General features: G+C 41.0%; 1 protein-coding gene across 9 annotated transcripts in view; it reads left to right on the top strand.

Annotated features, from left to right (window-relative positions):
• Positions 1-24,165, top strand: part of LOC126350377 (AP-1 complex subunit gamma-1) — a 157,074-nt gene that overhangs the window by 41,914 nt on the left and 90,995 nt on the right. For all 9 annotated transcript variants that reach the window (XM_050002510.1, XM_050002509.1, XM_050002512.1 and 6 more), the window contains 2 exons: positions 2,881-3,119; positions 18,962-19,038. In XM_050002510.1, the coding sequence (XP_049858467.1) occupies positions 2,881-3,119; positions 18,962-19,038 (316 nt within the window). The remainder of the gene's footprint in view (positions 1-2,880; positions 3,120-18,961; positions 19,039-24,165) is intronic.

Consider the following 24,165-nt stretch of genomic DNA (forward strand, 5'->3'; position numbering starts at 1 on the left):
ACGTTGGCTGTGGTCAGTAACGCATGATATGTACCAGATTCTGTCGATGGGCTCCAAGCAGAACTGTAAGTAAAATTAATGCATGGTAGTGAAGGGCATACAGAGTATGACTATATAAATTAAACCTAAGTGGAAGCCACAGTCACTCCATTTGTTATACACCTATAGTGTTGCAATGACTGAAGAGAATTGTTCAACGTCACAGAAGTGCAACCCTTCCACACACAACAGCAGATTTCAGAGCTGCACCATTAACAAGAGTCACGATGCAAACCATCGACGAAACATCATCAGTATGGGCATTTGTAGTCTACAGCCCACTCATATGCCATTGATGACTGCATGACAAAAAAGCTTTACACCTCGCCTGGGCCCGTCAACACCAACATAGGACTGTTGATTACTGGAAAATTGTTGCCTGGTCAGACGAGTCCTGCTTCAAATTTTATCGAGCCGATGCACATGTATGGGTAGGAAACAACCTCATGAATCCATGGACCCTGCATGTTAGCAGGGCACTGTTCAAGTTGGTATAGGCACTGTAATGGTATGGGCGTGTGCTTTTGGAATGACATGAGACCCATGATACTTCTAGGTATGACACTGACAGGTGACACATACGTAAGCATCCTGTCTGATCACCTGCAGCCATCCATCTCCATTGTGCATTCTGACAGACTTTGGGAATTCCAGCAGGACACTGTGACACTCCATACGTCCAGAATTGCTACAGAATGGCTCCAGGAATACTCTTCTGAGTTTGAAGACTTCCACTGGCCACCAAACTCCCCAGACACAAACATTATTGAGCATATCTGGGATGCCGTGCAACATGCTGTTCTGAAGAGATCTCCATCCGCTCGAACTCTTACAGAGTTATGGACAGCCCTGCAGGATTCATGGTGTGCCACTTATAACTCATTTGGTCACATCAAATGTTAGTAGGACAAAATGGCATGGAGGCATCGAGTAAGAGTGTAGAATTGAGGTAAACCTCACTAGGAAGAATGTAAAATTAGGGATTTTTTAACATTGATCTTATTGTTTTTCATGGGGACTATAAATTTATGGTGTAAAATCAAAGTTCTATTGCAGACCCTCTTTCATCTACCTCTACTTTTCTTTGGAAAGGGCAATTTTCGGGGATATTATTATTTCAATCACAATAAGCCTAAAATAACACAAAATTGCAATGGCAATGGGCATAATAGAATAATGCCTGAAATTTCTTCTTTAAGTGTGCATATTAGGACTTGGCATCACTTTTATGTAACCCTGAAAGTGTAGCTTGTTTCCTCACACTACAACCAGTGTGGCATGAATTTAAATATATGGCATGTAATTGTTCGTATGTAAAGGAACTACGTACAAATTTTGAACCAGAAGAATTACATATTTCAATTGTTATACTTCTCTAAAGCTATGGTGTTACTTGATTCAGGCTGCATGGAAAAATGTTTAGTTTTAACGACAAAACATTCCATGTAGTGGACTGCTTCTTACAACTACTAACACAGGAATGAAAGAACAGTGATTCATCAATCCTTAAATAAGCATAGCAAAATTATAAAAGTTTATGTTGTCGAAGAAATCAGCAAAAGTTCAGTCTTGTCACGTATATGATTAATGTAACGCTGTTCACTAATGGTTTGATTTTATGATGATTTATGGTGGAGGGCACTAAAACTAATGGCTTAATGAGGAAGATTGCTATTGTGCACAGAGAAAAGTTGCTATTGTGCACGGAGAAAAGTTTTATCCAAGATTTGAACCATATGACAATAAAACTCAGAGTGTATAGAGACTTTCTGAAATTGGGGAAAACACCTCACTTAATAAATGAAACTGAAGCAATAAAATTATATTCAGACAAAATAACTCAACTCGATGGATAAAAAAATCTACTTACCAACTGACAGCAGAACATACACATTAAAGGAGGTTATAATTAGGCAAGCTTTCGGAGCCAGTGGCTCCTTATTCAGGCAGAAGGGTCGAAGGGGAAGGAAGAGGAGTGAAGGAAAAGGGTTAGAGAGGTCTAGAAAAAGGGATAGATTTCAGGACAGTCACTCAGAACTGCAGCTCAGGGGAGACTTCAACCTTTCTGCCTGAAGGAGCCGCCACTGGCTCTGAAAGATTGCCTAATTATAATCTTCTTTTATGTAAATGTTCTGCCGCCACTTGGTGAGTAGATTATTTATCCAATTAAATTATTTTGTCAAAAATTGATTGTTTTAAAGTACTAATTTCATTTCATTTTTAAAACTCTCATACATATATAGAAATCATGAGACTCATGTACTTCAAAGTTCTTAACACTAACAAAAAGTGAGTGGAGGGGGAAATTATGCATGTTTCCTGTTGTTAACCCTATTACTATTTTTATTATTTTTATTTAGTTATGTTATACAATCCACATACATCAGATAACCTAACTTTTTACATTGTGTTAGTTGGCATGATGCTCCCATATATGATTATTACCATTTCTTTCATACACTCTTTTGCATGCTTTACTTATGGTCAGTGTTCTATTTGCATCAAGTTTCCTCAGTTACGGTCTGTGGTTTAACAAATTCCCAAGTACCACTTTCCTAGAAGTTCCCGAATTCCCAAGTACCACTCTTCTAGAAGTTCCCAAGTAATCAAAATGTTATTTACTGTATGAGCAGAAACTATGACACCAAAATTTTCTTCAAATAGATGCGCAAGAATACAGTTGTTCCCAATACCTATTTCTTGTAAATGTATGTAAACAGCAAAGGTCTTTTGTTGACACTGCAGATTTGGTTTTAAGTACAGTGACAAAACAAATTGTATTGTTAATTTAAAGTTTACTGTTTATGTATAAATATATAACTGTTTTGTAAATTGTTTCAGTGATCTGAACAGCTCTACACAGTTTGTTGTTGGATTAGCTCTTTGTACACTAGGAGCAATAGCATCCCCAGAAATGTCAAGAGACCTTGCTGCAGAAGTGGAACGACTCATGAAATCTCCTAATGCTTACATCAGGAAAAAAGCAGCATTATGTGCTTTCAGAATTATTCGAAAAGTACCAGAACTAATGGAAATTTTTTTACCAGCAACAAGGTCACTTCTGTCGGAGAAGAACCATGGTATGTTCTACATCTTCTGCAGAATAAAATACTTGCATTCTGGAATTAATATTAAAATTGTATCGTAGGAGGGGCGGTCAGTGTTGCTGGAATTAGCAAAGATAGTAAATTGCCTCAAAAACAAGTTCATAAAGTTATGCTCTACTTTGAACAGTTCCCTAGATACAGATGTAAATATTTATTATTAATGTTATTATTATTATGATTACTACTACAACTGAATTACAGGGTTTTTTTGTTTTAATGTCTAAACATTGATTAGGATTTATATACTACGATAAATTTCCAAATTTCATAAACATTTCTCCATTAAGGGGTGAATAAATAAGTAGGTTCGAAAGGATGTAGATTGCAGTAGTTATTCAGAAATGAAGAGGCATGCACACTGCAGACTAGTATGGAGAGCTGCATTAAAACAGTCTTTGGATGACATGGACACCTACCACAATGATACAGCAGTTTTCTGCAACGTCTGTATAAACTATGGTCTGAGACTTCCTGTTTTCCATATAGAAATATGTGGTTCTTCATACACATGAGCAGCCAACATAGAGCTGTCCATACGAGAAACATGGGGTGCCCAGATGAATACCTGCCACTTTTAACATTTGTCCTTGACTCTTATTTGTAAGGATTGAAAAGGCCACTTTCAGGAGGTACCGCAAGTGTTAAAAATGGAATGGAAAATTTGTTTGGGATGATGGGAATTCGTGATACTAATACTCTCTCTTCCATGGTTCCACCAGTGATATAGGACGGCACAATATGCTTTCTCATGTCCTTGATGCGTAACCTGCTGCCATTGCACAATCGTGATGCATCCAGGGCGGCTTCAGCTCCAACTTGGATGACAGCACTGTCGACAGCTCTGATGAATTTAGAAACTGTACAGGATATGACATTGTCATCTCTCATCACTGTGTTGAGTGATGTGTAGGTGGCCACCTCACCAGGTACTAGAGCAATAATTTTTTTATTGATTTTTTTCCACCAATTCAGACTTAGATGCCAAGATAAATCTTCCACATAACCACTCCTTGTTGCTCAAGCTTTCATGTAAACTTGGAAAAACCTCATTAACTAGGTTATCTTCTGAGCTTATAACATTACAGAAGTGGCTTTCATATTTTATTAGGCCATCTGCATCCATTTCCATGACGTCCTCACTGATTCTGAGGAGATATTGAGCATGAACCATGGACCTTGCCGTTGGTGGAGAGGCTTGCGTGCCTCAGCGATACAGATAGCCGTACCGTAGGTTCAACCACAGTGGAGGGGTATCTGTTGAGAGGCCAGACAAACCTGTGGTTCCTGAAGAGGGGCAGCAGCCTTTTCAGTAGTTGCAGGGGCAACAGTCTGGATGATTGACTGATCTGGCCTTGTAACATTAACCAAAACGGCCTTGTTGTGCTGGTACTGTGAACGGCTGAAAGCAAGGGGAAACTACGGCCGTAATTTTTCCCGAGGCCATGCAGCTTTACTGTATGATTAAATGATGATGGTGTCCTCTTGGGTAAAATATTCCGGAGGTAAAATAGTTCCCCATTCGGATCTCCGGGTGGGGACTAATCAAGAGGATGCCATTATCAGGAGAAAGAAAACTGGCGTTCTACGGATCGGAGCGTGGAATGTCAGATCCCTTAATCGGACATATCTCTAGATGGATGGATGTGTGTGTGTGTGTGTGTGTGTGTGTGTGTGTGTGTGTGTGTGTGTGTTTGTGTGTATTACCTATCCTTTTCCCCCCCTAAGGTAAGTCTTTCCGCTCCCGGGATTGGAATGACTCCTTACCCTCTCCCTTAAAACCCACATCCTTTCGTCTTTCCCTCTCCTTCCCTCTTTCCTGAAGAAGCAACCGTTGGTTGCGAAAGCTAGAAATTTTGTTTGTGTGTTATTTTATTGTGCCTGTCTACCGGCGCTTTCCCGCTTGGTAAGTCTTGGAATCTTTGTTTTTAATATATTTTTCCCATGTGGAAGTTTCTTTCTATTAAAAACAAAGATTCCAAGACTTACCAAGCAGGAAAGCACTGGTAGACAGGCACAATAAAATAACACACACAAAAAATTTCTAGCTCTCGCCACCAATGGTTGCTTCTTCAGGAAAAAGCAGGATAAAATGTATGGTAGATTACGGAAAAAGGGAAGATGAATACAAAATTCCATGTGGCGAAAAAATATATCTAATAACAAAGATGATGTGACTTACCAAACAAAAGCGCAGGCAGGTCGATAGACACACAAACACACACAAAATTCAAGCTTTCGCAACCAACAGTTGCCTCTTCAGGAAAGAGGGAAAGACGAAAGGATGTGAGTTTTAAGGGAGAGGGTAAGGAGTCATTCCAATCCCGGGAGTACCTTAGGGTATCTGTATCAAGATCTGATGGAATATCATCCAAAAATTGTTTGCATTTGTGTCTGTCAACATATGTTATCATGCTCCATTTCATTTATCATGTCCAACCCAGAACCCCAGTAATTTTTAATGGCCATTTGTGAAATGAAACATTTATCTGTTTCTTCATTCTGATGTACTTGCAATCACTCACAATTATTAAACCTCATACAGTTACAAAAACAACAAGCACTTGCAAAATAAACAGTTTGGATTCATAACAGCAGATTTTTGGAGCAAAGAAGGTAGGTGATTCGATAACTGCAAAAATTCCATGCATCACTTGTGTGTGTGTGTGTGTGTGTGTGTGTGTGTGTGTGTTTTGACACTGAAAGTTTTTTTTTTCTTACATTATTGTGTAGTCAACACAAAAATTTCTCTTAGTAAACAGTTTGAGCCATGGTGGAACATTTGATCTCTGCTAAGTATAACAGGACAGCTCTGCTGATGGTGTGGAATGGGGGGGGGGGGGGGGGGGGTTGTGCAGTGGAAGGAGGGACCGACAATGGCTGCAATGACTTCTTTATTGATGTTTGTTCACAATCATTAGGAGGCATAACATGGAGAATATGGTATGGTCTCTCCCAGTCACCACGGCCTCTGGCTGCTGAATGCGCATTCTGCAGCAGAGCTGTTGTTGCTGTGTTGCCAGGGACCCTTGTTTCCTGACCGTAGTGAGTATGGCAGGCATTGGTGGCTATGGGGATGTTGGGTTACATCATACTCCCGGGCTCAGAGCATAGTAGTCTCCTGTTAGTACCCTGACAGGGCCAGTGATGGCATTAAATATTGCTTCTCCTTGCGGATTTCTACTGTGTACAGTGTGCAGTGCCAAATTTTGAGGAAAGTGTTGGTGAATTCCTCCTCCCCCTGACTCCTGCAGGTTGCATCATTCATTAGTGACAAGTGTGGTCTGTCATAACGGAAGCATTACCAAGTCACTGACTGTGCGGCCTTGTCGCTGGTTGCGACTGACTTGGTGGTGGCCTGGTTTCAACATGGCTCTCCTCTGCTGCTTCAGAGACTTTTATGACTCTATTCATTCACATTCCTCCCTGCCATATACTTCGTTTTGGCCAATAATATAGTGCAAGAAACGAATTTCTTGTAAAATGAAACGGCACTTTTCCTGGACAAGAGGTAGCCACAGTGCACGTAGATGATCAAAAAATTCATGTAAATGCACTATATGCTCCTGGATATGTTTGGAGTATGCAATTATACACTACTGGCCATTAAAATTGCTACACCAAGAAGAAATGCAGATGATAAACGGATATTCATTGGACAAATATATTATACTAGAACTGACATGTGATTACATTTTCACGCAATTTGGGTGCATAGATCCTGAGAAATCAGTACCCAGAACAACTACCTCTGGCTGTAATAATGGCCTTGATACGCCTGGGCATTGAGTCAAACAGAGCTTGGATGGCGTGTACAGGTAGAGCTGCCTGTGCAACCTCAACACGATACCACAGTTCGAGAGTGGTGACTGGCGTATTGTGACGAGCCATTTGTTCGGCCACCATTGGCCAGACGTTTTCAGTTGGTGAGATATCTGGAGAATGTGCTGGCCAGGGCAGCAGTCGAACATTTTCTGTATCCAGAAAGGCCCGTACAGGACCTGCAACATGCAGTCATGCATTATCCTGCTGAAATGTAGGGTTTCGCAGGGATCGAATGAAGGGTAGAGCCATGGGTCGTAACACATCTGAAATGTAACGGCCACTGTTCAATGTGCCATCAATGCGAACGCGGGGTGACCAAGATGTGTAACCAATGGCACCCCATACCATCACACCGGGTCATACACCAGTATGGCGATGACAAATATACGCTTCGAATGTGCGTTCGCTGCTATGTTGCCAAATACGGATGTGACCATCATGATGCTGTAAACAGAAACTGGATTCGTCCGAAAAAATGACATTTTTCCATTCGTGCACCCAGGTTTGTCATTGAGTACGCCATCGCTGGTGCTCCTGTTTGTGATGCAGCGTCAAGGGTAACCGCAGCCATGGTGTCTGAGCTGATAGTCCATGCTGCTGCAAATGTCGTCGAACTGTTCGTGCACATGCTTGTTGACTTGCAAACATCCCCATCTGTTGACTCAGGGATCAAGACATAGCTGCACGATCAGTTACAGCCATGCGGATAAGATGCCTGTCATCTTGACTGCTAGCGATACAAGGCCGTTGGGATCCAGCACGGCGTTCCGTATTACCCTCTTGAACCCACTGATTCCCTATTCTGCTAACAGTCATTGGATCTCGACCAACACGAGCAGCAATGTTGCGATATGATAAACTGCAACCGCGATAGGCCACAATCCGACCTTTATCAAAGTCGCAAACATGATGGTACGCATTTCTTCTCCTTACATGAGGCATCACGACGACGTTTCACCAGGCAACGCCGGTCGACTGCTGTTTGTGTATGAGAAATCGGTTGGAAACTTTCCTCATGTCAGCACGTTGTAGGTGTCGCCACGGATGCCAACCTTGTGTGATAGCTCTGAAAAGCTAATCATTTGCATATCACAGCATCTTCTTCCTGTCTGTTAAATTTCGCGTCTGTAGCATGTCATCTTCATGGTGTAGCAATTTTAATGGCCAGTAGTTTCATCTATAGACCATGCATTGCTTCAATTTTAATGCTTGCAACACCATATCTGATAATCACTGGAAAGTAGATGGAGCATTTTTCAGGCCAAAATGCATTTGATGATACTGCTAATGACCAGAAGGGATTGAGAATGCTGTCTTTGAATGACCTTCAGGTGCTACTTCTAATGGTATCCACTTCGTAAATCCTTGTAAAATATGGATTACTGTCCCAGATTGACCTGTTGTTTGTTATGTTTGGTATTAAATAGACATATGACTCCATTTCTTGATTTAACTAGTGGTACTTGCAACAGAACTGATAAGTTTTGCTGCTGCGTAATCGTGAAAGCAGGAAATCTAAACTGAAAATGACTTTTAGCCATGGGAGGAACTTCCATATCAACCCAGAAGTTTATCTTCCTCCACTCAGAAACCTATTACCATTGAGGCAAGTGAATCTACGTGACCCTCACCTGCACTGCTTAATGCCCTGCATGGCAGATTTGATTATTTTTTCTTGGTGCAGATATTGATATCTAGTAACCAATAAAAATTTACACAACTTTTCTTGTAAATAACCAGTCAGAAAAAAGTCTGCTACTGATTATGTACTTTTGCCAGCTCATACTGGGAAAGTTGTTCAATGCACACACTGTTGCCTGCCCTCTAGTGTGAGGTGGGAGGTCTGCCATGTGCCCATCCTCCATGCCGCTGTGAATTTGTCATTACAATTCTGCTTGAAATGTCCAAACTATCTGCATATTTGCACTGCTGTTCTCTGCAGTTATGCTTCATATGCACTGTATGTCCAAGTCTGAAATATTTAACATCTGTATTAAGTGTGACGTCTGTTTCCTGTAGCTTGGTGACCACATCAGTTTCAGCTAGCACTGATGTTACTACTGCTTTTTTAGAGTACTTCGGAATTCCATCCAAACTCTTTGAAAGTATATTCACTACAATTGTCATAAACACATGTCGAGTGCTCTCTGTTCAGCTTCCTGCAAGATGACTTTTTTTAGCATTATTGTCTTCTGTGAGCTGATATGTGCTGACATTAATTTTGCAGCGACAGTCTACAATATTCTCTATTGACTCTCCATGCTTTTGAAACATACTGGTAGTATCTCAGTGGATTCTTACTCCGGTATCTGTCTTCCACCCCTTCCCTGAAGATATCAAATGATTGTGTTTCCCTTAACTTTTCGTGGCATGTCATATACTTCCTAGCATCCCTTGCTAGTTTTAGCTTGCACAACAGCAGCTCATTACTGCAAGTTCCCAACCTAGTAGCTGTGTCTAAATTATCAAAAAATTACAAAGACGTATGTGAAAAAGGTGTGACCAGTGCAGCAGTGTTGGCATCCAGAATAGGTGCACTAGGAAGTGTCCGTTCCCTCCTTTCCTCCCATACCTGTTGAACCAAAAATTCTTCTCCATATTGCCTGCTTACCACCAACCCAAGTATCATAGTAGCCAAAAAACTGAAAAGCCAAAGAAAGGATAGGAAAACAACCATGCAGTCCCCATCACACCTTTGAATTAAGCACTTCCTCATATGGATGCGCAGGACATCACTGCTGCCGAAGATCCAAGGGTCTGACTGCTTTTTTGTGGCTGTCCACCTTCTTCTTTATGATCACTGTTTATGTCCCGACTGGGGCATAAGCATAATCAGCTGTTCAGTGATGACAAGCTTGTTTGCAAGCTGGCACATCCTTAAGTACTGCTTCTCTGCACTCATTTCTGCTATTTACATAAGATATTGTGATATGCCAAATTGTATCATCTGGAATGGATCAGTGACCCCCCATCCCCTTCCCCACCAAATCCCCCTCCCCAGCTGTCATAATTGGGTTGCAAAACTCCTGCAAGGCTGCGTTACCCATCAATGGCAAGTGTGGTCTGTTGTCACAGAAACCTTGCAGTGTTGCAGACAGTGCAGTCTCCTCCCCAGCGGCAACTAAATTGGTAGTGGTCTGGGTTCAGTATGGCTCTCCTCTGCTGGTTCCAAGAGTCATTTATCGTTCTGTCCTTTTATATACATATATAATTAACAAAAATTGGAGAATATCAATTTAGAAAACCATAAAAGATTTGATCTCCAAGTATTTGCCCAATAATTACTGAGCAATTGTTACAAAACATGAATTTGTGAAAACTCCTGAACTGTGTTCTTCAGTTATAGTGTTATATTGCAAGATAGACTGCCATTGTTAAGTGTTTCCATGAAGTCCACAGTCAGGAAAAGAAATGCCAGATGAAGATATAGACAAATACAATAGATTTTTCACTTGCTGTTGATATCGATTTTTAACAATATTTTTAGAAGAATCATCTGATGAAATAGGAATTAGAGAAGCATGATTCTCTCTTGGCTTACATAATTTTCTAAATGAACCTGCTTCATTTTGAGAGAAACGTAGTAGGTAGAAAATGAAAAAAGAAAAAGTATGTATGAAAACACCAAAGGGAATTAAAGGAGTCCAAAATGTGGATTAGGAGCAGTCAAGTTGCAGTGTTTGATCCAGAAGTAATAGTGGGCAAGCAGCTAAGACCAGAATTGAAGAATGGTGTTATTAACCATCTTTTTATAATAAAGAAGGTTGAAGTTAAAGAAATGATAGCTGCAAAAGAAGATAAGAGTGAAATGCAGAATAGAGATAAACAATACCATGGAATCACTCATTGTACTGTGGCATTTGTACAACCTCATTGGCTGCTTGTTGCATGCTAAATGACGTACATTTTTATATTGCCAGATTTTTTGTATATCACATCTTTCCATATTTGTAGCAATCTTCCTTCATGCAAATCGTACTTGGTAACAAAATGGTGATAACTGTTTCTCTTTATTCTTCTGTCTGACCTTTTCACATTCAGCTCACTATGGCCCATGTACTTCTTTAATGAGTTTCCTTCGATTTATACATTGAGCAATACCTTTATTTTTTATTTTTTCTCTTAAAGTCAATATATTGCAGTGATGAACTGCTTGTAATCTCCCCCCTCCTCTCTCTCTCTCTCTCTCTCTCTCTCTCTCTCTCTCTCTCTCTCTCTCTCACACACACACACACACACACACACACACACACACATTCCAGATTCACTTGGCAACTTATTAGCTGAATGTGCAGGCTAATAAGAAGCCATATCCTTTACACAGGAAAGTGGTCTTGAACATGACTTGCAGTCTGCGGATGGACATTGTTTCATTGAAATACGGCTAGAGGAATGCAGTGGAGAGAAGATGCTACTTTGGTCTTCACAACTTTGCTTGTCTGATGTTCACTATTGAAACACCTGGGATCTCGGACAATACCAAACAATGCTCCAGTCATCATTTTGTACATTTGTGTGGCACATAATTATGCAGATCACTGACATTCAGCTGTTTGACCTGCGACTTTCCAAATTCTGCAGAAGTGCGATCCATGTGGGGAAGGACACCTTAGGTGGTGCAGGAGTTATCCTTAGTGCTGTTAGATTCGATCGAACCTCTTGCCATGGCTTTGCATCTCCACCTGCAATTCAACTGCCTGAGCTGTAAACTCCCCATGTTTGCCAAGGAGTAGATGCCTGTCTTCCTGGGGCATCAGGACTCCCAACAATGACCATCATGCCAGGTGGCCTTTGCTGTGGCTGGGTGGTGCCCGTGGGGAGAGCCCCTGATCGGTTGGGTGGTATCAGTGCGGATGACCCACAATGAAGCGGACTAAGTCATCTCTTGCTGGTGGCCGCATGGCGCTAGCAGTTTCTAGAAAGAGCAAGGTATCAAGTACAATGTGGACAGATATGACTCCAAATCGTTTCCCTCCCTCACTACATCATGGAAGGAATGTAGGGCTACAGAAAGAAGAGAGCCACATTCGTCTCGGTATTTAGTGTGTAGCATAATGGATGAGAACTTCTTTCTACGTACAAAGCCTCAATTTTGTGTTGAACATCTAGAGGATAACTTTGGGGAAAGTGACAGCACTGTCCAAGATGAGAAGTGGTGTAGTCTTGATTCAGACAGCATCCCCAGCCCAATCCTGGGCATTACTTGCTTGTGACTGGCTGCCCCTTTGGTGGTGATACTCCTGTTTCCATCGCGACCTCCTCTTGCAGTCTGACTACGAGCTCCACACCAATCTAGAACGGTGGGGTGTTCATTTCATCCAGTGCATTTACAGGAGACCGGAGTCTTCATCTTGGGCTTTGAGGGTGATTCATTGCCTGAAAAGGTTAAAGTGATAGGTTGCCACTGTGACATTAAACCATTTGTCCTTCCCTCTATGCAGTGCTTTAATTGCTGGAAATTTGGGCACATGTCTTCCCACTGCATTTCTAGCACCACAAGTCAAGACTGCAGACGTTCACTGCATCCAGATACTCCATGTGTATAAACTGTGGCGAGCAGCACTCCCCCTGCTCACCAGACTGCACTGTACTCCAAAAGGAGCGGGAAATCATGGAGTACAAGACTGTGGGCTGGTTGATTTACCAAGAGGCTAAACATAAATTTGAACGATTACACCCCGTTCGTATGATGTCCACATACGCTGCAGCTACATTACCGTCGCCATCACAAGTACCAGTTGTACCGCTCTGTGCTATGAGCAGTGGACCCTCCGGGCCTCCAGAATACATCTGCCCCTTTGGTGGTACGGGGAAAATCTCCTTCTGTTGCTCCCAAAGTACCTACTTTAGGAGCAACCCCCCCCCCCACCCCCACCCCCCAAACGCAGGGGACATCCGGCTCCTCTCATGCGGAAGGGGTCACTTGGGACCCTCTCTCCCAAGGTCTCTTGTGGTGCCACACTCATCAGTAGCTAAAGGAGCCAAAAGCTGCTGGATGAAGAGCTTCACAGTCTTCCTCTGTACCTGAAGCTACTTCGGAGAAGTTCTCCCAGCAAGCCCCTAAACAGAAGCAAGAGGGCAGGCAAACAAAGAAGCCTGCTAAGAAAACATACCCTCCAGTGGCCCCAACACCCACTCCCAACCAGTTCTGCACCTGAGGATAAGGTGGAGATCTTAGCGTCCCATGAGGACCTGGATCTCACTGATGCCTCATCCACAACAGTATTGGATACAAATACTCATTCAGTGGCAACAGGTGACCCTGAGGTGTAATCTGTCTCCTTGCGTGCTTCTTGCTCTCCCAGCCTCATGATAACCTCATCCTCCAGTGGAATTGCTGTGGTTTTTTCCACCACCTGGCTGGACTATGGCAACTGTTACGCTTTACACCTGCTTTCTGCATTTCTCTCCAGGAAACTTGGTTCACATCAACGCGGACTCCTGCCCTCTGTGGCTATAAGGGATAGTACCAGAACCATAGCGACTATAATAGTGCATTGTTAAGAGTTTGTGTCTGTGTCCTGAACTCAGTATGCAGTGAACCTGTGCCCCCTTCAAATCCTCCTTGAAGCTGTGGATATCAGAATAAGGACGGCACATGAAATGACTGTTGGCAACATATATCTTCCTCTAGATGGTGCAGTACCCCGAACGTATTGGCTGCACTGATGCATTATCTCCCTAAACCTATCCTACTTTTTGGAGATTTTAATGTCCATAACTCCTTGTGGGGTGGCACTGTGCTTACTGGCCGAGGTAGAGATGAAACTTTCCTGTGTCAACTCAACTTCTGCCTCTTAAATTCTGGGGTCCCAGACATTTCAGTGTGGCTCATGGCACTTACTCAGCCATTGATTAATCCCTCTGCAGCCCAAGACTTGTCCCATCTGTCCACTGTAGAGCTCACAATGACTTGTGTGGTAGTGACCACATTCGCATCTTCCTGTCACTCCCCCAGTGCCATTCCCCCGGACATCTGCCAAGATGGGCTTTATTCAAGGCAGACTGCTGTCACCGTTAAATCTCCCCTACATAGTACCAAAGATGTGGTACTTGAGCAGGTCACAAGAACGATTGATTCAGCGATGGAGACGATCCCTTGTTCTGTAGGATGCCCCGGAAGAAAGTCAGTATCTTAGTGGTCGCCAGAAATCACTCATTGCCAGATGGCGGCAGTGTTTCCACTCTGAAGAGCTGGCAGCCATTTCTCGGCTCTTGACCGCAACTGCTCATGCCCTGGCAAATCGTTTCTTCTGACTCCTTGAGCAGCCTACAAGGTATCGACTAGTGCTACCACCACCATCCTGTGGTAGTGACCCCAGAGTATGTCGGAATCCCAGGAAATGAACTTACCAACATGCTGGCCAAACAGGCTACATGGAAACCGCTTCTGTAGATCGGCTTCCCCATAACTGACTTGCGATTATTATTACGCCGCAGGCTTTTTCAGTTTTGAAAGATGGAATGGCATAATCTCAATACGCACAACAAACTGCATGCCATTAAGGAGACTGCGAATGTTGGAAGTCCTCCATGTGGGCCTCTCGCAGGGACTCTGTGGTTTCTGCCAGCTCTGCATTGGACATACATGCCTAAGACATGGCTACCTCCTCCGTCGCGAGGACCCACCTCGGTGTCACTGTGGCTCACATATGACTGTCGTCCACATCTTGCCCACTTTTAGACCCTCTGCGGCAGACTTAACTTTCCCAGCACCCTAGCTTCGGTGTTGGGGGACAAGGGTGGGCATTTAGCGTTCTCTCCGAGGCCGCCAGCCTCCCTCCATTTTAACTCTGTCACACTTTCCTTGCATTTGTTTGGCTTGGTGGTCGTCTTTTCCCTACATGTGTTCATCTTGCCTTGTCCTTTTGGGGTGGACATTTTAATGTGTTGCAGAGTGGATGGCTCATCCTCTTTTATTATTGTGATCAGCCAGCCTAGACCATCTTCTGTATGGTTTTAATACCTCCTTTTACTTTTCTTGTGGTAGATGTTTCCCCATTTTTTGTTCATTCCGTTTGTTTTCTTTTTAGGCGTGGTTCCCCATTCCTTTTCCCCCCTTTTACTTTCTCAAACGTACTTTGGGTTATTTTTGTACCTCGAGCCTTGCTTGTGTCAGGAAAAAAGGACTGATGACCCTGTAGTTTGGTCCCTTTATACCCCAAACAAACCAACCAACCAACCAAGGTAACCATGTCGAGTTTTGTGCCTACGAACTACAATTTCAGGACAGCATTGGTTTTCTGTTATCATTTGAAGAAAACTGCTGCAGAATCAATTGAATGCTTGTTGAACCTTTTGGTGAATGTGTTCTTAGGAAAATACAGTTTTTCCAGTGGTTCAAAAAATTCAAAGTGATAATTTTGACATGAGAAACGATGAGTCTGGGAAACCACTGTAAAAGTTCAAAGACAACGAATTGTAGGTCTTACTACATGAAAATTATACTGAAACTCAACAGGAACGTGATTGAATGTTATGCAGAAAGCCAATTCTCTTCAGTTGAAAGTTATGGGAAAGGTATAGAAAGTGGGGAAAATGGGATCTCCATTAACTGAATGAAAGACCACTTGTGAAATGCTTGCTTACTAGATACAAAAGAAAGTCATTTCTCCATCGAATAGTGACAGGTGATGAAAAATGGATATATTTTGAGATTCCTAAGCACTGTAAATCACATGTGAATCCAGGCAAACCATCGACATCCACTGGAAGAACGAATTAGTTTGGAAAGAAGACAATGCTCTGTGTTTGGTGGGATCAAAAGGGTGTCATCTATTATGAGCCGCTAAAACCTGGTGAAACTGTTAACACTGATCGCTACCAACAGCAAATGATTGATTTAAATTGAGTGTTACATGAAAAAGACCGGAATATGGAAAAAGGCAACACAGTCATATTAATCCATGAAGTGCCCCATCACACACAGCAAAATAGGTTAGGGAAACAATCGAGATGTTCAGTTGAGAAATACTAGGGCATGCGGCTTATTCTCCAAACTTGGTTCCGTCCGATTATCTTCTATTTACCTCACTGGGGCACACTCTCGCTGAACAACACTTCAACTCTTATGAAATGTATGAAAATGGCTTGTTGACTGGGTCATTTCATATGGTGAACTGTTTCAAATAGGAATGGAGAAAATTTTGAATACAATATTGTTTATTAGTTTCAAACAAAAGACGTGTAATTATTGCAACCAAATTCTGGTTTTGTACTTCTACACCTGGTATCTGTGGAGTGTGAATGGGTTTGATGAGTACCTGTACGGTGTAATGATGGGTTTGTGTTATAGAAGAAGGAAAGGGAGAGGTTGAAACCTGGTTTATCATCAGTCTTCTGACTGGTTTGATGGGCCTGCCACGGATTCTTGTGCTATGCTAACCTCTTCATCTCAGAGTAGCGCTTGCAACCTACATCCTCAATTATTTGCTGGATGTATTCCAATCTCTGCCTTCCTCTACAGTTTCTGCCCTCTGCAGCTCCATCTAGTACCATGAAAGTCATTCTCTGATGTCTTAACAGATGTCATGTCATATCTGTCCCTTCTCCTTATCAGTGTTCTCCACATATTCCTTTCCTTTCCAATTCTGCGCAGAACCTCCTCATTCCTTACCTTATCAGTCAACCTAATTCTCCACATTCGTCTGTAGCACCACATCTCAAATGCTTCGATTCTCTTCTCTTCTCTTCTGGTTTTTCCACACTCCATGTTTCACTACCATACAATGCTGTTCTCGAGAAGTACATTCTTAGAAATTTCTTCCTGAAATTAAGGGCAATATTTGATATTAGTAGACTTCTGTCGGCAGGAATGACCTTTTTGGCATTGCTATTCTGCTTTTGGTGTCCTTTCTCCATCCATCATTGGTTATTTTACTGCCTAGGTAGCAAAATTCCTTAACTTTATCTACTTCGTGAACATCAATCCTGATGTTGAGTTTCTTGCTGTTCTCATTTCTACTACTTCTCATTGCCGTTGTCTTTCTTTGATTTACTTTCAAGCCATACTCGGCACTTGTTAGACTGTTCATTACTTTCAGCAGATAATGTAATTCTTCCTCACTTTCACTCAGGATAGCAACGTCATCAGTGAATCGTATCATCAATATCCTTCCACCTTGAATTTTAATTCCGCTCCTTAACCTTTCTTTCATTTCCGTCATTGCTTCCTCGATGTACAGATTGAACCGAAGGGGCAAAAGGCTAAATCCTTGTCTTACACCCTTGTTAATGCGAGCACTTCGTTGTAGGTCATCCACTCTTATTATTTTCTCTTGACTGTTGTACATATTGTATATGACCCTTCTCTCCCTATAGCCTACCCCTACTTTTTTCAGAATTTCGAACATCTTGCAACATTTTACATTGTCGAACGCTTTTTCCAGTTCAACTAATCCTATGAATGTGTCTTGATTTTTCTTTAGTACTGCTTCCATTATCAACTGCAACATCAGAATTGCCTCTCTGGTGCCTTTACCTCTCCTAATGCCAAAGTTACGTCATCTAATACATCCTCAATTTTCTTATCCATTCTTCTGCATATTATTCTTGTAAGCAACTTGGGTGCATGAGCTGTTAAGCTGATTGTGCGATAATTCTCTCATTTGTCATCTCTTGCCGCCTTTGGAATTGTGTGGATGATGCTTTTCCGAAATCAGATGGTATGTCGCCAGACTCATACATTCTACATACCAACGTGAATAGTCGTTTTGTCGCCACTTCCCCCAATGAGTTCTGAAATTCTGATGGAATGTTATGTATCCTTTCTGCCTTATTTGATCTTAAGTCCTCCAAACAAGATCTTTTAAATTCTGATTCTAATACTGGATCCCCCTATCTTTTCTAAATCAACTCCTGTTTCATCTTCTAACACATCAGACAAATCTTCCCCTCATAGAGGCTTTCAGTGTATTCTTTCCACCTATCTGCTCTCTCCTCAGCATTTAACAGTGGAATTCCCGTTGCACTCTTTATGTTACCACCGTTGCTTTTAATGTCACCAAAGGTTGTTTTGACTTTCCTGTATGCTGAGTCTGTCCTTCCAACACAGTAAGAAATAGTTCAGTAGGCAGTACAGTCAAAAAAGACATAGCATAATCCTCTCAGAAAGCGCCACATGGACCACCGAGTGTTTACATCAGACACTGAGCAGCGGTTTGGAATTTAAACCATGACATTGGTGCAAAGACAGGTGATCAAGAACTTTACACCACTATCTCTCCTGCTCTTCCTGGCAGTGAAAATTTCATCCACCAGCAGTATTCAAACTCACGTACACCAGAATTTAGCACCACACAGGTGTGAACTAGTGACCTTGGTTATAGAAGTGGGTAACTTGTTAGAGAGATAGATAGATATAAATGTCTGTAAGCAAAGGAGATATTGTCTGACAGTAGCATTTATAAAAGTTAATAAATAGTGAAGTTTTCACTGACACTTGAAGGAAGACCTGTGGGTTTCATTTCCCTTATGTAACTTCATGTTTGTGTTAACCGATGGCTTTGATAGATTAGTTTTGCACTTTAAGATTTTTTACAACTAAGATACTCGCCTTATTTTTCTTGATCATTTGAAGAAAATTGTTTTGTTAATAATGACCTGTAACATTCCATATTGTATTCTGCCTCAACATTTTCTGTCATTTGGAGTGAAATGTGTTATCAGTCTTTTATGATTTATGAAAAGAGTGAATAAGTAAATAGATTTTCATTTCTATATTGAGGTTGAGTATTTAACAGGAACACACACACAGAGCTGCGCTTGACCTTAGAAAAAGTGCACGTGTGAAATATTCTAGGCACATCTCGGAGTTTGCACAGGAAAAGGTGACATTACTCATATTATAGTTTCCTGTGTTAGAATATTGTGTGCATGTCAGTATTAGTGCTGCATTACTGGAACATTAAATAAGGATTTACTTCTGTGTGAACACCTCTGTCATCTTTTTGCAACCCAAAACTGCTCTCTCAAAGCTTTTCTCTGTGTTTCAGGGGTGCTAATCACAGGAGTTACTCTCATAACAGAAATGTGTGAAAATAGTCCAGATACATTACAACATTTTAAAAAAGTAAGTACTTCTCCATGTCTAATCCTGTTTATGTGATACTTCTTTCTTTATGAGGGAATGAGTACCGAAAGCCTAAGACTGTTCAAATTTTTGTAGTCTTTGCTATCTGTGTGCTACAAATCACCAGATCAAATCAAAGAACACTTCAAAAACTGTGACAGTTTATGTACATTGTTCCTTGCATTTATGACACTGTAATGACATATTAGCACACAAATTTTTATTATTTGCAAAATATTTTGAATGCTGTGTTGACTGTATTGTAAGACTGTCACATGATTTGTAACACCAACACACTTTGTGTAACTGAACACAGCTTTTACAAATTTTCACAGAGCTTCTGTTGGTTGCTTTTTTATTTTAACATTTATTGATACAGTCTTATCATGAATGGAACTATTGTCCTTCATTCTTAAACAGCTGTATTTCAAAGAACTGCAGTTCGTATTAGTGTAACATTACTTGTGTGATTGGGTTGTTAGCATCCGCTGTACAAAATCATTCTTGTGAGTCTTCAGTTGCAAAAGACATGCACTTCAGCTACAGAGTTTGTCAGCTAATGGCTACATATATTATTGGCTAAACCATTTTCGACAGTTGTGTCCTTTGAAATATCCCAAAGAACTTCTTCGTCAATGGCTGCATCTGTGTGTAGTTGGAGTGATCTACTGAGGAGATGCATGCTCCTACTACAGGAGCCATCAGCTAAGAAGTTGTATGGGACATTGAGGGTGACAGAACTGCCAAATATGCTTAGCCAATATGCTGTATATGTGAGCACGGCTTGAGAACCTCCGTAATCAAAGTTAGTGTGCTTAATGATCCTCTACGTCAGTGTGGGAAATGTGAGAAGATATGCCCTTCTTCAGTGTGCACAGTCTAACCCTTACACAGGCCGCTTCATGTTGCATTCTGTCAGCAAGTGATGGGCAGTTGGAGTATTAGTTTATATTGTAACTGATGGCGAAACATGGTTGTACCATTTAACCTTGAAACAAATTGGGAGTGTGCATGGAGGGGTCTTCTCAGAACAAGTTTGTTGAGCAAAAATAATAATACCATAGATTATGTTTAAAATAATGGCATGGACATTCTGGTCACATTGTTGCCACTGTTGTGAATGAAGATAAGATAGGAACTTCAGATTGGTGTATTTTTGAATTTAAATGCCAGTCTCGTCAGATACTTTAAGGAGAAATGCCCAAAATCAGATCTGCCCAGGATCTTGTTCCATTGTAATAATGCATCTGATCCCCTCATAGCTAAAACACTCTCTCTGCGTGAGGAGTCTCGTGTACACACGTTTCCTTATCCATGCTATAGCTCTAAAAATAGCTCTGTAGGATAGCCCTCTGTATCTCAAAGTGGTATAAGTCACCCATGGTCATTGATTGGAAACACCAATAGCATCTACATCTTTCTATGATGTGTACAGTGGAACCTTGCATAGCAAGCATAATACGTTCCAGAATCTTACTCATAGTGTGAACACTCATTAAGCAGAACAATTTATGTGCTGCTACATGGGTAAAATCAGATAATGCGTTCCATGCAGAAAAGGTCATAAAAGTTTTATCTTATTGATGCCATTTATTCAAAGAAAATTATTCATACAGTATTATGTACTTTATTATTCACAATATACACTGAGGAGCCAAAGAAAATGCTACACCCATATAATATTGTGTAGGGCCCCCGCGAGAATGCAGAAATGCCACAACATGACATGGCATGGACTCAGGCCAGTGTCTGAAGTAGTGCTGGAGGGAATTCACACCATTAATCCAGCAGGACTGTCAATAAATCTAGAAGAGTATGAGGGGGTGGAGATCTCTTTTGAACAGTATGTTGCAAGGCATCTCAGATATGCTCAATAATGTTCATGTCTGGGGAGTTGGATGGCCAGCAGATGTGTTTAAACTCACAAGAGTGTTCCTGGAGCCACTCTGTAGCAATTCTAGACATTTGGGGTGTCACGTATCAAGTTGTCCTGCTGGAATTCCCGAAGTCCGTCAGAATGCACAATGGACGTGAATGGATGCAGGTGATCAGACAGGATGCTTACGTATGTGTCACCTGTTAGTGTCATATCTAATAGTATCATGGGTCACATATCATTCCAACTGCACATGTCCATGCCATTACAGAACCTCCACTAACTTTAACAGTTCTATGCTGAAATGCATGGTCCACAGATTCATGGGGTTATCTCCATACCCATACATATCCATCCTCTCAATACAACTTTAAACAAGACGCATCGGGCCAGGCAACATGTTTCCAGTGATCAACAGTCCAATGTTGCTGTTGATGGACCCAGGCGAGGTGTAAATCTTTTTTGTCATGCAGTCATCAAGGATACATAAGTGGGCCTTCGGCTCCAAAAGCCCATTTGATGATGTTTCATTGAATGGTTCTCAAGCTGATACTTGCTGATGGTCCACCATTGAAATCTGCTGAAATTTGCAGAAAGGTTGCACTTTTGTCACTTTGAATGACACTCTGCAGTTGTTGGTCCTGTTCTTGCAGGATCTCTTTCTGGCTGCAGCAATGTCAGAGATTTGATGTTTTAACGGATTCCTGATTCGTGGTACACTTGTGAAATGGTCATTCGGGAAAATCCCCACTTAATCGCTATCTCAGAGATACTTTGTCCCATCACTTATGTGCTGAATGTAACATTGCATTCAAACTCGCTTAAATCTTAATACTCTGCCGTTGTAGCAGCAGTAACAGATCTAACAACTGCCCCCATACATTTGTCATCTTGTATAGGCATTGCCGATTGCAGCGCCTTATTCTGCCTGTTTTCATTTCTCTGTATTTGAATACACATGCCTATACGTACCACATGTATAAAAATTCTCTTAAATATGGAACGGAGCAGAAAGATGAATTGTACAAAGCGTATCTTGAATGTAAGAGAACCTACAGAACTAAGCTTAGAATGGCAAAAAGAACAGCATACGAAAGATACATTGAAGGGGCTACTAATAAGTGCAAAGCTGCATGGAATGTTGTTGCACAAGAGCATTGCAGGAATGATGAACATAGCGTAGCTCTTGACCCAGATGTAGTCCATCATTTTTTCATGGACTCTGTAACTGATATTAGGAACAAAATTGAAACAACAAACACTAATGCAAGTGATCTACTTAAGCAAACAGAAGCTGGGAACTATACCTTTAAATGGAGGACAATCACACCCACTGAGATCACAAAGGTAGTGGCAAAATTCTCAAACTCCAAGAGTATGGACTACTCTTGGTTGTCCAATAACATAATTAAAAAAACAGTCCATATAATTAGTGAACCATTGGCCTTTCTGTTTAATAGGTGTCTAGAGTTTGGAGTTTATCCTACAACTCTAAAAGTATCGAAAGTTATCCCAGTGTATAAAAAAGGGGACAAACAAGATCTCAAAAATTACTGACCAGTTTCAATAGTTCCGATTTTCTCGAAAATATTTGAATCTCTTATTTATAACCAACTAAACTACTACTTTGAGTCACATAACTTACTCTCTAATAGTCAATTTGGCTTCCGCAAGGGAAGAAATACCACCAATGCTGTTCTTTCAATTGTGAATGAAGTAATAACAGCCTTTGAGAATAAAAATAAAGCATCACTTCTTTTATGCGATTTAAGTAAGGCATTTGACTGCATTTCTCATGATATCTTACTTGCAAAACTCAAATTCTATGGTGTACAAGACTCTGCATTGGCAGTAATTGAATCATACCTAAACAATAGGAAGCAGTTTGCCTCTGTCGGAAACAAAGACTCACAATTGCTAGATGTTAAGACAGGAGTTCCACAAGGTTCTGTCCTTGGGCCCTTCCTTTTTATAATTGCAGTCAATGATTTACCCCATTGTATCCCCAATACTGTTATCTGTTATGCTGATGACACAACTTTGCTTGCTCAGCATGAGAACATGTCAGTTCTGGAAGATATGATGCGAGATGGCTTGGAAGCGGCACTAAATTGGTTCTCATCAAATACACTGCTTTGCAATCCTGATAAAAACCAGCAGATTATACTTGGATTGTCAAAAGAGATAGAGGTGAAAGCAGTTAAAATTCTAGGAATTCATGTAGATTCTAAGTTAACGTGGGAAACACACATCAACCATATCTGCACAAAATTGTCTCGAGTTATGTATTTAATGTGGAAACTGAGAAGCCTAGTGACGAAAGAATATTTAAGAGTTATTTATTTTGGACTCTTTCAGTCACATATAGAATATGGACTGCTGATATGGGGACACTCTCTTCACATCACTGAAGTTCTAAAAATTCAGAAGAAAGTGATAAGGGCAATGAGCAATTCTGGTAGATTAGAGCACTGCCGGCCACTGTTCATTCAGCTGAAAATATTAACAGTTATTAATCTTTATACATACACCTCAGCATTGTATGCAAAAAACAATATAGCAGATTTCGAAATGAGAGAAAACATACACCACCATAATACCAGAGGCAAAACAAAATTAGACATACCTAGGCACAGGCTGACAAGAACAGAAAATGCCCATCTAATCAATAGTATAAAAATATTTAATAAACTTCCATTTTCTTCTCGGTCGGCTCACATAAGTAGCTTCAGGAGCAAGCTACTAAAATGGTTACTAATCAATCCTTTTTACAATATAACAGAATTTATGAATATAAAATCAATTGACATTAATTTTTAAGTATTTCATTATGTGATGTCACTGAATGTATTTATCTTATGTTATGGTGTATGTTAGCATCTATGGGTACTATTTGCAATGTTCATTTAGCTTTAAGATATTATTCAAGGAAAGTGTTATATTATATCCATGTAAATTGCCTATTCCACCTCAGGTGGTCAATGGTGAATAAAGAATATGAAAGAATATACCAGTTTCTTTGGCACTTCAGTGTATAACTATTGTTTTTTACTAGGATGCTATCCGTAGTTATTTGTTTCTGCTGTTGCTTCAATACTTGACAAAAATGCGATACAGCATTATCGTCAAAATTTGTAGTGTGCATAGTCACTGCTGTATTGGGGTGATGATTTTCAATGTATGATGCATCCAATTCCCATGTCTCCAGCATTTCTCTTACTGCACCACAAGATTGCTGCTACCACCACCAC

The sequence above is a fragment of the Schistocerca gregaria genome, chromosome 1 (assembly GCF_023897955.1).
Source record: "Schistocerca gregaria isolate iqSchGreg1 chromosome 1, iqSchGreg1.2, whole genome shotgun sequence".
Classification (NCBI taxonomy): Eukaryota; Metazoa; Arthropoda; class Insecta; order Orthoptera; family Acrididae; genus Schistocerca; species Schistocerca gregaria.